This window comes from Aythya fuligula, chromosome 7 (assembly GCF_009819795.1).
Source record: "Aythya fuligula isolate bAytFul2 chromosome 7, bAytFul2.pri, whole genome shotgun sequence".
NCBI classification, from domain to species: Eukaryota; Metazoa; Chordata; class Aves; order Anseriformes; family Anatidae; genus Aythya; species Aythya fuligula.
In genome coordinates, this window is record NC_045565.1 from 24,253,971 (window position 1) to 24,269,068 (window position 15,098).

General features: G+C 49.0%; 1 protein-coding gene across 2 annotated transcripts in view; it reads left to right on the forward strand.

Annotated features, from left to right (window-relative positions):
* The window catches only part of SUFU (SUFU negative regulator of hedgehog signaling), a 79,095-nt gene that overhangs the window by 25,827 nt on the left and 38,170 nt on the right, over window positions 1-15,098 (forward strand). For both annotated transcript variants that reach the window (XM_032191339.1, XM_032191340.1), the window contains exon 4: window positions 14,027-14,169. In XM_032191339.1, the coding sequence (XP_032047230.1) occupies window positions 14,027-14,169 (143 nt within the window). The remainder of the gene's footprint in view (window positions 1-14,026; window positions 14,170-15,098) is intronic.

Genomic DNA, 15,098 nt, shown 5'->3' on the forward strand with positions numbered 1-15,098 from the left:
GGTTGCTGTAGGGGATAAAGTAAATTGAGAGGCCCATTACTACTTAAATTTCTGTAAGGTAAGCCTAGAGTTTGTCATTAGGTAAAACTTTCTAATAATAAGTGCAGTGAAGCACTGACGTAATCGTCAATTCCACATTGCTCTGTGCCTTTGAGAGTAAGTTGAACTATTCTTCATGTGTATTTGTCAGGAAGAGTTGATTCTTTGTTTTGGTGGGGGCAGAGGGGAAACCTTCTGAGTCCCCTTCATGATCAGTGTCTTAACAATTAGATGTCCTCTTCAAGTCTTTTATACGTGATCTTCTTGTTCCCTAAACACATACCGTACCTTTTTTCTTAGTTTCCTGATTACTAATGCACTAAAAGATTTAAATCGAAGTTCTGAAGTTTCAGCCAATTTAAAAGTCAAATGCGAAGATTTAACCTTTGACAAGTCAGTAGTAGGAAGTTGCCTGTGTTTTGGAGACTGCAAAGCAGTAGCAACAAAACCTACAAGCAAAAGAAGTAAGCATGGGAGATGCAGTTTCTGGGTGGTGCTTTAGTGTGGCTTTCAGGTGATTGCTTCAGGAGAAAGTTGCTTATATGCAGCACAGTTTTCAGATCTTGGATAACCTTGACTTAATTATTCCCTAGCAAAACGTCTTACACCTTGGAAAAGTGCATTGGACAGAACTGATTCCAGAAGGTACACGATGAGTGATACGTGTTGATAGCACTGTGTCAACGCAGCACCAAATTAGCAATATATATATATATATTTTCCCCACAGTCACCTCTGTGGGCATGTCTAGCCCCTTTGCACCCTCACAGTGAGGGATGCCCTTTCCAAAGGATTGGACATGAAATGTCTCATCCTCTATTTCTGCAAAACCTATCAGTTTGAGAGAGTTACACCAGCTCTGCGTGCCTCAGTTTCTCCTCCGGTAAGTGACGATGCTAAGAGTCATGAGGACTGCAGATGAAGAAGATGCTTTCTTCTTATCCAGCAATTTTCATCTGATTCAAGTTAGTTTAATCCGAGCCGCAGAGGCACGGTGCAGTTGACAGGCAGTATAACTTCTGCACTGAAAATGAGACTCAGTGGGATTAAGTGATTTGGCTGAGGTTGCAGACCTGAGGCCATTAAGCTAGAGAGCGCTTTGACACCTGTTGCCCTTGCTTAACCACTAGACCTCATCTTCGGATCCTCTGGAGTTTAGAAAAGCCTCAATGTGGTAGCCTCAATGACTCTTTCCTTGCTGACATGTTTTCAAACACTCTTGACACTGGCCAATTTCTGCGTGTAAAAAGAAAAGAAAACAAAACAAACGCCCAGCTTCCTTGAATACAAATGAGGCTTGGCCAGTGTGTTGGTAAAACTGTGTTTATTTCTCCCTAATAGGATGACTAAAGCCAAATAAAATCTTCCAGTATTTCATAGAGGTTTCTTTTTCCCCTGACTGTGCCTTTATTTTTATTTTTTTTTAATCCCAGCCTGATTTATTGTTCTCTTCTGGTTGCTATGGCTCTGTAAAATATATATTTTTCTATCATCTGTTTGTAATATTGACCAGTTTCCAGTATAGAGCTGCCCTGGCTCCTCTCTAGTATCCCAGGATTTTAGATTAAAAATGGGGGGGGATTAACTGTGTTTTTGGGCTCCGCAAAGAAGTATAAATCAAATCTAATTTCAGCAGAACCTGTGGTGTAGTGAACCCTGTGCAAACGCTGGAAGTGTGGCTCGCTGCAGTTCCTACAGCGGTGCTGGGCCCGTCCCGTGCCGTAGGTGAGTGGGATCCGAGCGCGCGGGCTGCGTGCCTCGAGCCTGTGAAAGGGGTATGGAAACATGAAGTCACTGGTTCCAATTTAACCCGAGCTTGTCGTGGCCAAGAGCTCTCATCATCTGATAGTTATTCAGTGGTCCATGAGAAATCGGTTGGGTTTTAGCCGAATTCCTCTTCGCCGTTTCCCATAAAGCAAGCTGTTGCGCGAGCACCGGCACCCGCCGAGCCCGGTCCTTTACGTCCTCGCGTCCCAGCCCCGCTGCAATAAATCCGCCTCTCCCTGCTGGTGAGCTCACCTCCCCGATATTTCTCATTGCCCCATCTCCTCAGGCGGCCGTGTCACGTCCCCTCAGCTTCCAGCTGGGATCTACGTGCCGGGGCTGGTCCCAACCAGCCGGCTCCTCGTGCGCGGGGCGGGCAGCGGACGTGCCGGGCATGGCAGGCAGCTGCCGAGCTCGTGCTGGGGCCGTGCTCGGTGCTGTGCTGGCTGCCCAGCTCCTGGAGAACCTGCTGGGAGGGAACTGCCGAGCAGCACTCGTGCAAATTGCCTCCCTCCTGGTGGGGATGATGGCAAAGCATGGGTCGTGCATGGACCTGGCTCTTTTCCCTTCTAAACACAAGTAAGAAGCAGCAGTCTGGAGCTGGTGTTTGTTCTTCCCTTCCTGTTGCTCTTGGTGCTCGGGATGCTCAAGGGCGAGCACCCAGGGCAGTGCTGCGTGCACTGAGCCCTTCCTTTGGCAGCCTTCTGGCCTCAGCCTGTGCTGGTGAGCCACGAAAGCTTGGGTTTGTGTCCGAGCTCCTGGAGGAGGAAAGTGAGAGTCGTGACGTTTTGTCTTTGAGTGCATGTGAGGTATGGGGCAGCTGGATGCCCATCTGCTTTCCTGACACAGCAGTTCTTCAACAAGTCTTGAGAAGCCTTCTCGCTTTTAAGTCTTTGGTATTGGTTTGGCATTGGACTTTTTTTTCCTCCAATCTTCTCTGTTTTTCTTTTTACGTGATGGTTCTGGGTTTGGTGCAGCAGGGCCCATTGAAAACCCTTAGTACAGCTCTTCTTTTCCTCTCTCCAAGAAACTGTAAGCTTCTAGCACCTTTTCCTCTTTATTTTCTTTTAACATCAAGGTGGTTTTGCCTTCTAGCAGACTCCAGAGGAGTGTAGCAGTGCTGACTGTCTGTGGCACGCAGCACCCTTGGAGAACCCCTGGAGAGGAACGAGAGGACAGACCCCAGCACCGTGCATCGGTGCTGCTGCCTTCTCTAGGCAAACTTAATGCAGCTCCTTCTCTGCGCACTTTCAGAGCTTAATGTTGTTTGTCTTTTCGTACGTCTGTAATTTCAGGGACCTTTGAAGTTTGGTGCTTTCATTCAGGGAAACGCTCCCAGCCCTGCGTGCAGCTGGGTGCCGAGGCACGGAGGGAGGTCGGAGGCTTGCCAGTCGTCAGAGAAAAGCTGCGCGGTGGTCGAGGCTGTGGCTGAGGCTCCCCAGGCTGTGCACTAGCACGCAGCTGGCGGTCTGTCCTTCCTCTGTCAAGGCTGGAGAGGTGCTTTCAGAGCTCGGTACAAAACTGATGGAGGGCAGGGAGCTGTAAAGCAGAGCCCCAGGTGTGGATGCTGCTGAGTGTGTCCCCAGGCAGGTGGTGCGCTCATCCTGCCCCTGTCCTCGTTTGTCCTGGCAGCATAAATGCAATTCCCTCACCTTAGATTTTTGGCTGATTAAATTTTCTCAGCCTCTCTTTCTGTTCAGAGCAGGCAGGGCGCTGCCCCCCGCGATGCTGCAGGCACCCCAGCACCTGATCAGCATCCATGGCTGATGTAGCACCTGGTGGGTAGCATCTCCCTGTCCATTGCTCGAGAGCTGCTAGGATCTCTCTTCTCCTTCAAATTACTTTTGATGCGCTGATGGAAAAGCCCCAGCAACACCTCAGCCAAGTTGGAAAAACGCTGGGCTCTTTGTCGAGAAGTTGAAAGGAGGGGACCAGCACCTGCGTGACGCTGCCTTTGGCTTTGGCAGCAGTGGTGACGTGAGCCTGGAGAGGGCAGGAGGCTCGCCCAGCTTCCTCCTGAGCTGGTTGGAAAGCATGACTGGGAACCTACAACTTTCTAAGGACACCTGTGCTCTCCTTTGGGGCTCAGGGGCGGAAAAGTCCGTGGCTTATGTTGTCAGGGAGCAAGCTGCGTGACATAAATTAAAGCCTTTTTGTCTCTCCCTCCTTAACCTTGATGGAGTTTGGGCTTTATTCTCTCCTGCAGTCTGTCTGGGCTCACGGAGCAGGCTGGGCAGTTCCCGTGCCTTGTCGTGGAAGTCCCTGTTGTCTCTGGACTTCCAGCCCTCTGCTGAGAACAGACCTGACCCCAAGGGCTAGGTTGACACTAACGCACGGAGAGACTCTGTGCCAGGAGCAGAGGCACAGAAAGTCTTTGTTCCTTAGAAAAGACCTGGCTGAAATAGAAGGGAAAGCTGTCTTCCCTGGGCTGCTTTGCTGGTTGCAAACTATTTCTAGGCGGTGAGCGAGGGGTCTCGGCGCTGCCTGAAAGAAGCAGCTTGTTTGTAGCCACGATTTCGATAAAGCAGGTTCGGGCGCGGTTTGGGTTGGCTGGCTTTCAGCTGGTGCTGTCCCTTTTAATTCTGTCAGCCCGTGTCCTGTCCCTGCATGGGAGCTGAACTTGGCTCGTTGCTTTTCAGCTCTTCAATACGGTTCTTTCAGCTGGTTTATTTAAAAAAAAATATGATAGTCTGTCTTCTGTTTGTGCTCTGCATCAGCCCGCGCGCCCTTACGCTGCTCTCAGATGCCGTGGACGGACAGAGCAGCAGCACGTGTAAATGTGATGCGTGTTGCATTTATAAATGCACAGTCATCACAGCCTGCCTGCTGCACGGGGGCTCCCCCTGGAAGAAGGAGGAAACAAACAGGCGTGGAGACATGGAAAAAGCAGCGACACGTCTCCATGTGAGGCTGCTGCAAGAGCCGGAGCGATGCAGGGACAGCCAGCGGGCTCCGTGCCCTGGGGTGCTGGGTTGCTGGTTCCTGGCAGGTGTTTATCGTGGAATAGATCGGTTATCAGGATGGATCTGGCTTGCTTTCTGCCCCAAGCCTTTTCTCCATCCTCCCCAGAGCATCCCCGCTGCAGGAGGGGACCCGAGGAGCATCTCTGGCTGCTGGGGAAGGGAAGCGGGCAGGGGCTGCACATGGTCAGCCCAGCCCGGACAAAGGCTCCGTGCCCTGTGCCGCGGGAGGAATGCAAGACAAAGGAAAGAGCTCAGGGGAAGGCAGAAACTCCCCCTCCTGCTGGTGTGAGGTCCTCTGGCCTCTTGTTTGTGAGGCTTTGTCCCTCCCGGCCTTTTCTGGGAAGCGGAAGCAGCCGCTCTCACAGCGAAAGGCTTTGGCACAGAATAGCGCTGCCTCCTCCCATCCAGGAGCTGAAAGCCACAAAACCAGAATTGTTCTGCAGTCACAGGAGAGCCCTCTCCTTCTGCCTGCCCTCGATCGTTTGGGATGCTCAGAGGAGAGTGTGAAGGTTGCACACGAGCTGAGTAGCCTTGTAAAAAAGGACTGGCTTCTCCCTTGAGAGCTGCCAGCCTGTGTTAGACGAAATCTCAGAGCAGACTGAGCTGGAAGTTGGGCTCGCGGTTACACATCCACCTTCTTACTCTTCCCATTGAAGATCTGTGCAGCAAGGAGTGCTCAGACTGTGCTTGCTGACTATAACCCCCTCTGCCTGCGAGTACGGCAGCAGGCTGAGCTCATTACAGGCCCTCTTCTGACAGCCCTGCGCACAAAGATCCTTCGCAGCCGCCTGCTCAGCCAGGAGGCAGCAAATGGGCACAGCAGGGGAAGCGTTTTGTTCTTGGTGGGGAAGAGAGACTGGGAGAGTGCACTCGGAGGCTGCAGACAGCCCAGAGCCTGTGGAAAACCGACTCTCCTGCTCGCTTTTAGAGCCAGAGCCTTAAAGGAGTCGTCTCAGCAGGCTTGGGATGGAGTTTCAAAAGGTGCTCCACGAACAGACCGATCGATTTGTGTTCGATCCATGAGTATAGCTCTTGGGCAAACTCAGTGTTTCCCTTGCACCACTGTAAGGAGCTGATAGAGCTCGGCTAATATTTTACACAAATACATTTGAAGACAAAGTTCCTCTGTTTCCTGCCCTTCAGCTTCCTGCTTTTGCCAGAAGTAAAACTAAAGTTTGGCCCACGCAAGCCTTAAATTCCTGAAAACTTAAAATAACCACTGAGAAATACACTATGGTTTCTCTAGCACCTCCCGTCCCTTTCCATTATGAGCCCCAGAACTAGTGGCAGGGTAACTGGATGATTTTTCTGAAGAGATTACGGTGTGATACATCCAGAGGTGCTTTGTCCCAGGCCAGCTGCCCTTTCTGTTGAGTAACTTTTGCTTAGAGAGATCCCAGCACAGTCTCTCCATCTGCCTCTCAGACTTGGGACATGCAGGCTGCGAAGGCCGAGCATTAAAGCTGTGTTCGACATCCCCGAGTCCTTTCAGAGGAGGATAGTCTCTTAGTTTCCCTTTGAAGTTCCTTAAGAGCTCTTGAATAGAAGTCTCGTAGATATTTAGTGCTGGCAAAGCTGGTGGCAGCACGGCTGGATGGTGGTGGCAGGGTCTGGCTCCGGATAAAACATTTTGTGAGAGGCTGGGCTCCAGGAGGGTGCTGCCACGGTGCCTCTTGGTTGCTCCTCGCTGTCAGGAATTGCTGCAGAAACACTGCAAGGTGTCTGCTGGGAGGTCCATGCCTTGCTGCCGTGCCTTCCTCCAGGACTCCTTCCCTCTGGGTGTGTGCTGTGTGGATAAATCAGCAGGCAGGTGAGGACTGTGGGTGGAAAAGCAACACCGGAGAGGCACCCTGCCCTCTGCTGAGCGGGTGCTGGGGGTGCCAGCTCCTGCCTCTGCTGCTGCGGGGGGCTGGAAGGAGCAGGGGCAGCACGGAGCTGGAGGAGAGGAAGCAGGGGAGGAGGTGGCTGGCGGAGAGGGCTGGAAGGAGTCAGGGAGAGGACAGGGGGCCCACGGCTCCCGGAGGGTGGGAGCGTGCCCTGGGCACGGGAGTCACTCGCTGGGAGCCTGCGTGAGAAATTCCCCGAGGCTGCAGTAATGGAAACTGCACAGAGGTGGTGGGCAGGGAGAGGGAGCGAGCCAGGCACGCAGATGGGCAAGGGCTGGGAAGAAACATCCTGGGAAACACGGGGGGCAAAGGAGAAACAGAGCCACGCCGCCTGTTGCACGACAGCACTTGGGCTAACACAGCGTCACAGAAGGCGTCCAGGTGCCTGCATCCTGATACGAAACCCGGTGTTTGTAACTCTGGTGGAGCTGAAATACAACAAGAGGCGTTTTCCCCCAGCCCCCTGGCAGCAGGGCTGGAAGGCAGGCAGCTGGGAGCGCTGCACGGCGAGCGAGGAGCCCTCTTTGTTCCTCGGGGGGGTTGGCAGGGGACATCCCATTTCTGGCCCCTTCCTCGGGCTTTCACCCCAGGGGACTTAAAAGATCAAATAAGTTTACGTACACTTGCGTAAACTGATGGGATTCCTTGGAGAGGATCGTTAATTTTCCAGATTTAACACAAGGTTTTTATTTTCAATGCGCTGATCAATTTTTTAAAAAGATCTGCATCGCTCTTGTGTTTTCTAAACCTCAAACCTCAGAGGTCAAGGAGTCCTTACAGTGCTGATAAGCTGTTTTTTCTCCACGCTATTTTATTTTATTTTTTAAAGAACCTTTTGCCTAGGCCCCTTGTTTGTAAAAGCCCAATTTGAATCCCTGCGGCGGGGCCATTGTTTAATTGTACTCCGGGGATTTAATTCTTCCTCGGGCATCTTGTCCGTGCTGCGAGTCTGCTCCTCTTTAGGGAGCCCGGGCTGGGGCACTTCTCCTTTCCCCGGTGGGAGATACAGGACGGCAAATCTGCTTAAGAAAACCACGAGGAAAAAGCTTTAAAAAAAATAAAAAATAAAAATGCATCATGGCTCGGATTCTCCTCTTTCCTCCCATGTTCTTAAAAGGTTCAGCTTGAGCTAAAAATGAAGTTCGGAGCTGACGCTGCCAGCAGGCCCCACCGCTTACATCACCGTTGTTTTCCTCCTCCACCAGTCCGTTTGTGTAGTCCTTTGTAGGTTGGGAAAGGAAGCAGACAGACTGAATTTAGCATTAATTTGATTATCCCTAGATTATCTTAATTTCATGTGTCTGGCAAATGAGTCAGAGTAAAGTCTTTTTCTTTATAGCCTGTTTTTTGTTTTTCTTTTCGTTTAAATTTCCGTCTGGATGAGGAGTTGCCATAACAGTATTGCTTTGAGATCTTTAGATAACCTTCGTATTTAGTTTTTGCGTTGGTTTATTATAGCTGCATCCTTGCATTGCGTGGTCATAGACGTTAGTAAGCTGATTAGAAATGTATTAAGTGGCTCTGGTGAGAAGTAGAGCTAATAGATTTCAGCGTTGGGCTCTGCGTCTGCCCCTCGTTTCTCTTAATTAATTCTGGCTGTTCAGTCTGCAAAATGGTACTGAAACACAGCACCAAAGCTTACTCGTGACAGATTGCCAGACTACCTTTTTTTTTTTTTTTTTTTTTTTTTATAAACCAAAGCCAGACTGAATATTAAAAATGTGTTGGGGAAAATGCACTTCTGTAATAAATTCTGCAGACTGCGCATGTGGTAATAACGGCGCAATAAATTACACGATTCCTGCAACCATCGGACAGGCTGCCTTCAATTTAAGCGTCTGGCTGCATCGCTGTCGTGCTGCTCAGGAGCTCGCAGGGGGCCTCTTAAACATTCCTGCACCCGTAAGACTGGGGCTCGAAATCCTTCCCTGCCTGCTGGCTCACTCCTGTTTCTCCCTGCTTCCATTTTAGCCCGGATCTGGCGGTCGGACCCAGCCTCCGAGCTCCTGCCCCTCGCAGCAGCAAGTTTTCCAGCCGCCAAGCGCCGCAGATAACGTAGGGCTGGCTCGCCAAAGGGATGCGGTCATCGCCTTCGCCTGCCAGCATCCCCGCTGCCATGCGCTGTCCCGAATTTCAGATGGGTTTTTTCAGCCCAAGCTCGCAGGGTCGGGATCCAGGTAGCCCCTGCTGTCACAGGGGGGCACGCAGGGTGGTTTCTTTCAGCAGCATCGCATTCATCTCGGAATAAAGCGACCGTGTAACGATGGGCTGGCTTTATGCAGAGACGGGAGGAACACAGAAACTTGCTTTTGAAGGGTGTGAGCGCAGCAGAGCAGCCGTTTTCCCCAAAGTGAGCATGTTTAGTAGTTAATGTACTTGGGGGCTTCTCCCCCTCTGCTTGCTGTCAGCTCAGAACCACCACGGATTTATCAAACTCATTGGTTTAGAGGGAAAAACGCCTCCTCTGAAGGTTTTAGCTGGTGTGAAGGAGGAGGTGTCTCAGAAGTGACACAGAAGAAAGGTCAGGTTACAAACCGATTTCCCTAAATTGAAAATCTATCTAAAGAAGTGTTGGCATGACCCGGTCTCAAGGAGAAGTTTTCTGGCCTTTGCTGGAATCAGGCTGGTGTGATCTTAACTTGGAGACTGTGCCAGGCCATGCATGGGCAGGAGGGATGCTTTGAGTTGTCTCCTTGCTGGTGGAACAGCATCTGCACTGTCTTTTCCCCCATACTGTTCCCTATACACATGCAAGAGAAGATATTTAACTCGCAGGTTTAAAAAAGAAATGGAAAATGCAGCGGGAAACGGGTTGTGTCTCTCTCTAGAGCTCGCTAACACCTCTCGAGCATGGATTGCATGCGCCACACTGTTTATAAAACATCTTGAGGCCAAGAATATGACTTGAATTTATTTCTCTAGGCATTAGCTATATTTAGTCAAATTAAAGGCGAGGGGAATGCGCTCCAAGAAAATACATGAGCAACGTTACACGAAGAAAATTTACTAGTCCACAGTGGAACGGTTGCCTCTGAGTTATTTCCCCAGCTCTCGTTATTGAGCAGTTGGATAGTAAAGTTAGGAGAGATTGCACAGCTGAATTATGACCATTGCTGCACGAAGGAGCCTCACCTGCTTTATGTGGGCTGTAAAAGAAAATGGATAATGACATTTTAAAGACTTCAAAATATGGGAGGCTTAACAGAGAAGTCTGGTGTAGCTGCGTTATGGATGCTGCTTTTGCATAATGGAGCGATGCAAGAGCCGGTCTAGGGGAAATTTAGAGACTTCTCAGTGCTGTGGAGCTGGAGGGAGCTTCAGATTTGCTGTTATAAATTATGAAATGAAATAATAAGTTTGCAGTGAAATGCTGTAACGATTTCCGTGTTCAGTTCTTATGAAATCGATACCTCCCTATGAAGCATTTCAGTTCTGTGGAATCAGCGTTCCCTAACAGCGCGGAATAGTTCAGGAGGTTTTGTTAAAACGCACACTTGCAGGAAAAAAAAAAAACAAAGTCTGGGCTTCATGAGAACAGATCGTGCTGCTGTGTTGGTGTAAGTCCTGGAAATTCAACGTGGCAGCAGCAAATGCCACCGTAGTCTTGGCGTTTGTTGCCCACAGGCTGATCATTGCCCTCGTTGAATGGTAGAGGAGATGCTTTCCCATGGTTTTTCACAGCTCTCACTGAAAGCTCTCTTACCCCTTCCTGGATTCTGGGCCCAAATGCGTTTTGTCTCATTAATACAGCACGAAGCCTTGTGTCCTATCTGTTGTGCTCGCTCTCTGTACAGAAAAACTTGAATCCCTCCTCGGAACTGATAAGAAACTGCCTCAGCACGGTCATCTGCACAGCGTTGCAGCAGATCAAAAGGGCTGTCGGAGCAGGGCTTGGTGGGAGTGGAAAAAGTTGGGTCAGTGGAGCTGGGAGCGGGCTTGGATAAAGCTGAGCCTGTTCCCAAATCTCCCAGGGCAGGGGAGAGCATCGGGGGTGTGATGGGATCACTGCAGAAGCAGCTTTGCTGCTGTGGCTGTAAACCTGCAGCCTTCCTAAACCAAGACAATTTGCAAAGGAGCATTCTGCGTTTATTAGGAAGGAGAGGTGGGTTTTGTCCTAGCACTGGGACATCTTTTTTTTTTACATGAAACATCTATTTCATGTGTGCATTAATGCCTATTTTCACATCCGTATTTTCAGTATTTCAGCTGTAAGTCGTTTCCAGTCGTGACTGGAGGTTTCTCATTCAATAAATGCAGTAGACTTCAAAACACGTGCAGAAGGTATGGCTGTAGACCCATATTGGTGTCACTGTAGGTCCTGGTTCACAGCAGCACACAGAAACGAGCTGGGAGGTGGCAGGCTGTTTCTCCGGTTATTTCTGCATGGTATGGCAGAAATGGGGATGCTTTTTGGGGAACCACCACATCTTCCTGAAGTGAGTTGCTCCTTGTAAGGTGTTTGCGCTTCTGCTGTACCTGAGATGAGCCCACGCCTCCTGTGCCGACTCATCTCTTGTTTTTATGGAAATTAATATTTGTGTGTAGGAAAAATTAGCACATTGTATGTGTGCAGATGAAGGGAAGTTTTCACATTGCTGACAGCACTGCAAATAATAGGAAGGGACAAAAACCACAGGAGGTTTTTCCTGTCCATCTGTGCTGTGATGTCTGCGAGGATCTATCTGGCTGATCCACGTTCCAATTCAACAACATTCACAAAAACCACAGCTGAGATGTAAATCCAAATTTACGAAAACTTCAGCATCTTTTGGTTAAAACATTGCTTGGAGCTTAAAGATTTCGACGGTCTCATTTTACAAATTGGGTGCAAGAGGTGTGAAGGGAGGGTGCACATCCCCGTTTCCAGCAGGAGGCGAGTGCAAGTGGTCAGCTCCTGCTTTGTTCCTGTAGCTCCTCGCTTTCCGTGCCTCCAGGTCCTGCAGTTCAGGCTCTCCTCCGTCCTCCAGTGGTCTCTGTACAGGAGCTGGTCTTACATTCTGCACGGCTTACAATGCAGCAGGAGCAGAGCTGAGTTTCGGGCTGTAATTCTGAACTTTTTGCACTCTTACAACTTTTAATTGGGCTGCGGGTTATTGGCAGAATGTGGTTTTGTGGTTTTTCTTTTTTTTTTTGATTGAATTGAGTAGTCAGTGTGAATTTTTTGCTGTTCGGCCGCATGTGAGAGAGAGAGGGAGATTTTCTAAGTGTTCAGTGTTCGCCTGGACATAAACAGGTGGATTTCCAGCAGAGACATTTGCATTTGAAAACCTGCTCTAAACGGGCTGGGATTTCCCAGGAGAAGCAGCAGCAGCAGTGAAACGCAGCGATCGATCAGCATAGAATTGGGTGAGCATTTGATGGGCAAAATGTTGTGGTATAGAGACAGGGCCCAAGAATACGTTCTTTGTGGTTTTGTTTCATTCCTGAAAACTGTGACTGAGAGGCTTTTATCATTTAAAAAATAAAATTAATCAGCCACGTTTTGCCTAACCTGGAAAACATCAGCGAGATCCTTTGCAACTGTGCCGGTTTTGTCTGTTTGTTTAATCCCATTTTGATATAAGGAAAACTTTGCAATCATATTTCTCATTTCTGTCTGCTTACACGTCCCAACTTTAAACGTGAAGTAATGCTCCGAGCCACTCCTTTCAGCCGCAGAGCTGGAAGCGTGTAATTTATCGTACAGAAAGATAAACTCCTTTCTTTCAAGCGGCTCACATTTGCTGTTTTCTTCCTTTCTTAGCTAAGCAAAGCACTCCCTGACTTATCTCAGCACTTCTGTCCCGTGCCTCGTTTTGCAGGCCGAGTTCCTCCTGGTGTTTTATTTAATTTTTAAAGTTTATATTAACTCTTAATCTGTTGAGCTGTCCCAGAAATCCGTCTGCAAAGCCATAGAGCGTGAAAAGCCCAAATAAACGCCAATGGGGACACCTGGTGGAGGAGCTGGGAGTTGCCTGCGACACCCTGAATTAACCCCCTGGCCGTGGCAGCGTGAGTTTGCTCCCTGCTGGGGTGTTTTGGGGGCACAGCAGCTGCAAGGTGCCTCTCCTCTGCTCACCTGCAGCATCCTGCACCACTGCAAGGCAGGGGAGGATCTGCAGCAGGCAGCACTCCTGAACTGGACCTGCTCCACATCACGGGAGGTACTCCAGTGTCTTAGGACAGTAATGCGAGTAATTGCTGATGTTTTCCAGCCCACAGCAGAAGTCCTGGTTGTCCTTCACTGGGCAAGGCTTGCCTTTGTCCCTGGCACAGCTGGGAGAGGCCAGCCTGGCTTTGTAAAGGAGCTCGTGCAGGGAGGAAGCATGAGCTTGCAGGTGGTTTTAGAAACATGCAGGCAATACTCGGATCGTCCCTGGGGTGCTACACCTATGTGAGAGGGCATAATGTGGCTTCCAAGCTGCTGATTTCTCTGTACAGTGAAAAAACTATCCAGGGGGACGCTGCAAGACCCCCGTTCGAGGCAGTCGGCTGGGCAGCACGCTTGCAGATGCCCTTCTCCAACTGTGTGCAGCTGCACCATGCTGGGAAAATGGTCGTGGCTGGTGGTTTTACTCCTAGTTCCTCCAGAGAGCAGGCATTAGCCTCTCCTTGTCTGAGGCAGCAACATATGCGGGGGTTCTGCTGTGCCTTTGGCTTGAACCAGCTGTAGGACATGGGATTATCTAGTTTTTATATTTCTGAGGAGGAAAAGAAAGGAATTCTCACAGTTGTGAAGAGGGGAAAATAATTTCTGGCCCTTTGTTTTGATGCAGACTCTTCTGACATGGAGTGAAATTTACAGCCTACTGGTTTTCTCATTGTTTGGGAAAGAAGGAACATATTAATTACAATGCTGCACCAGAGCTGCCAGACAATTAGAAGAGAAAGTGTCTTTGACTTGGACTGTCACAAGTTGGGCAGCAGACTGTGCTTTATTAGGTGTAGCAGGGCGTTATTTGTGTCTAATTCACATTTCAGAATCTGTTCTCTGTGGTGAATTGGAGTTGCAAACCAAGTAAGAATGGCATCCTGTATGGCCCTCTGACTGTCTGTACCCTCTCACAAAATGAGACAAATAATAAATTAGAGAGAGACTAATTTTATTTGGTGGCATTTAATATATTAACTTAATTTATAACCTTTTTTTTTTTTTTTTTTTTTTTTTTGGCCATAGGATTAACTCAGGATTGGGCCATTTTAAAACCAGTGCTTGAAGCCAGGTGGCTCAGGGAGATCCCTTTCCTGGTTCAGGTGCTTCAGCTGACTTGGGGATGCAGCAGAGCCGGCTGCAGGCAGTCACTGTGAACAGCAGCCAGGGACTGTCCTGCTCCTCAGCAGGAATATTCCAGCAGAATTTAGGGACTAAACATTCCTTGTTTCTCTTCCTCGCAGAAAACACCTTCTGCAGCGGTGACCATGTGTCGTGGCACAGCCCTTTGGACAACAGTGAATCCAGAATCCAGCACATGTTACTGACAGAAGACCCTCAGATGCAGCCAGTGCAGACTCCTTTTGGGGTCGTTACCTTCCTGCAGGTATGACACCCAGCAGTGCTGGCTCCATCACTTCCTGGGCGTGGAATGCAGCTAACACTGCATTTTATTTAGCTTTGATAAGTCAGATGCTTATTCACTTGTCTTCCACCTTGCTTCCGTGTTTGATTACTATGAATCTCACCTTTGAGGTGTTACCCTGGAGGTGTTCAGTAAGGATTTTACTGGGATTGAGTAATGGCACACTCAGTTCTCAGGATAGAGGCCTATCTTATGAAGAAAAGGTTTACACCCTGAAACACACCTGGAGTTGAGTATTTACCTTACTGCTCTGAAATTTCAAACACAAACGGGGAAAAAAGCTGAGAGAAACACTTAAAAAATAATAATAATAGTAATACAGGGCTAAATTCACATTAATGTTATGGCAGTATCAGTGGATGATCCATTGGTTTCAGTTCTAGAAGAGATGTTTTTAGTAGGACTGGCAAATTATTGTAGTTATTTAATGGCCGAACTGTAGCCTGCCACACAGAAATAAGGATTCTTTAGAGGCTACGTGGGTTTGCCTGTACTGATCTGTTTAAGAAAGGTTCAGGTTTGCTTTGCAAATGAAACAACCCTTGTGTATTAACACTGCTGCTCAGTGAGGGGTGCTTCCTTGGCCAAACAGGTTTGCTGGCTGTCCCAGGTTCCATTTTCTCAGTGGTGTCCAAGCTTGTCTCGGACAAGGGCTGCTTTGAACTTTTAAAAAATTACATGTGGACTTACTAACGTTAGCAAAAGAGTTGACATAGCAGAGTTGACGCCAACTGCTGATTTTTCCCTGCTCTTTGGAGAAGCTTCAGCCACGTGGGAGAATGCAAGTGTCTGTATTTTACAGCTTAAGCTTCTGTTTGTTTCCATTAGTGCTCAGCTGTAGTTGCAGCGCATAAAGGGAAGCTCCATTATCACAGACCTGCACAAGGCAA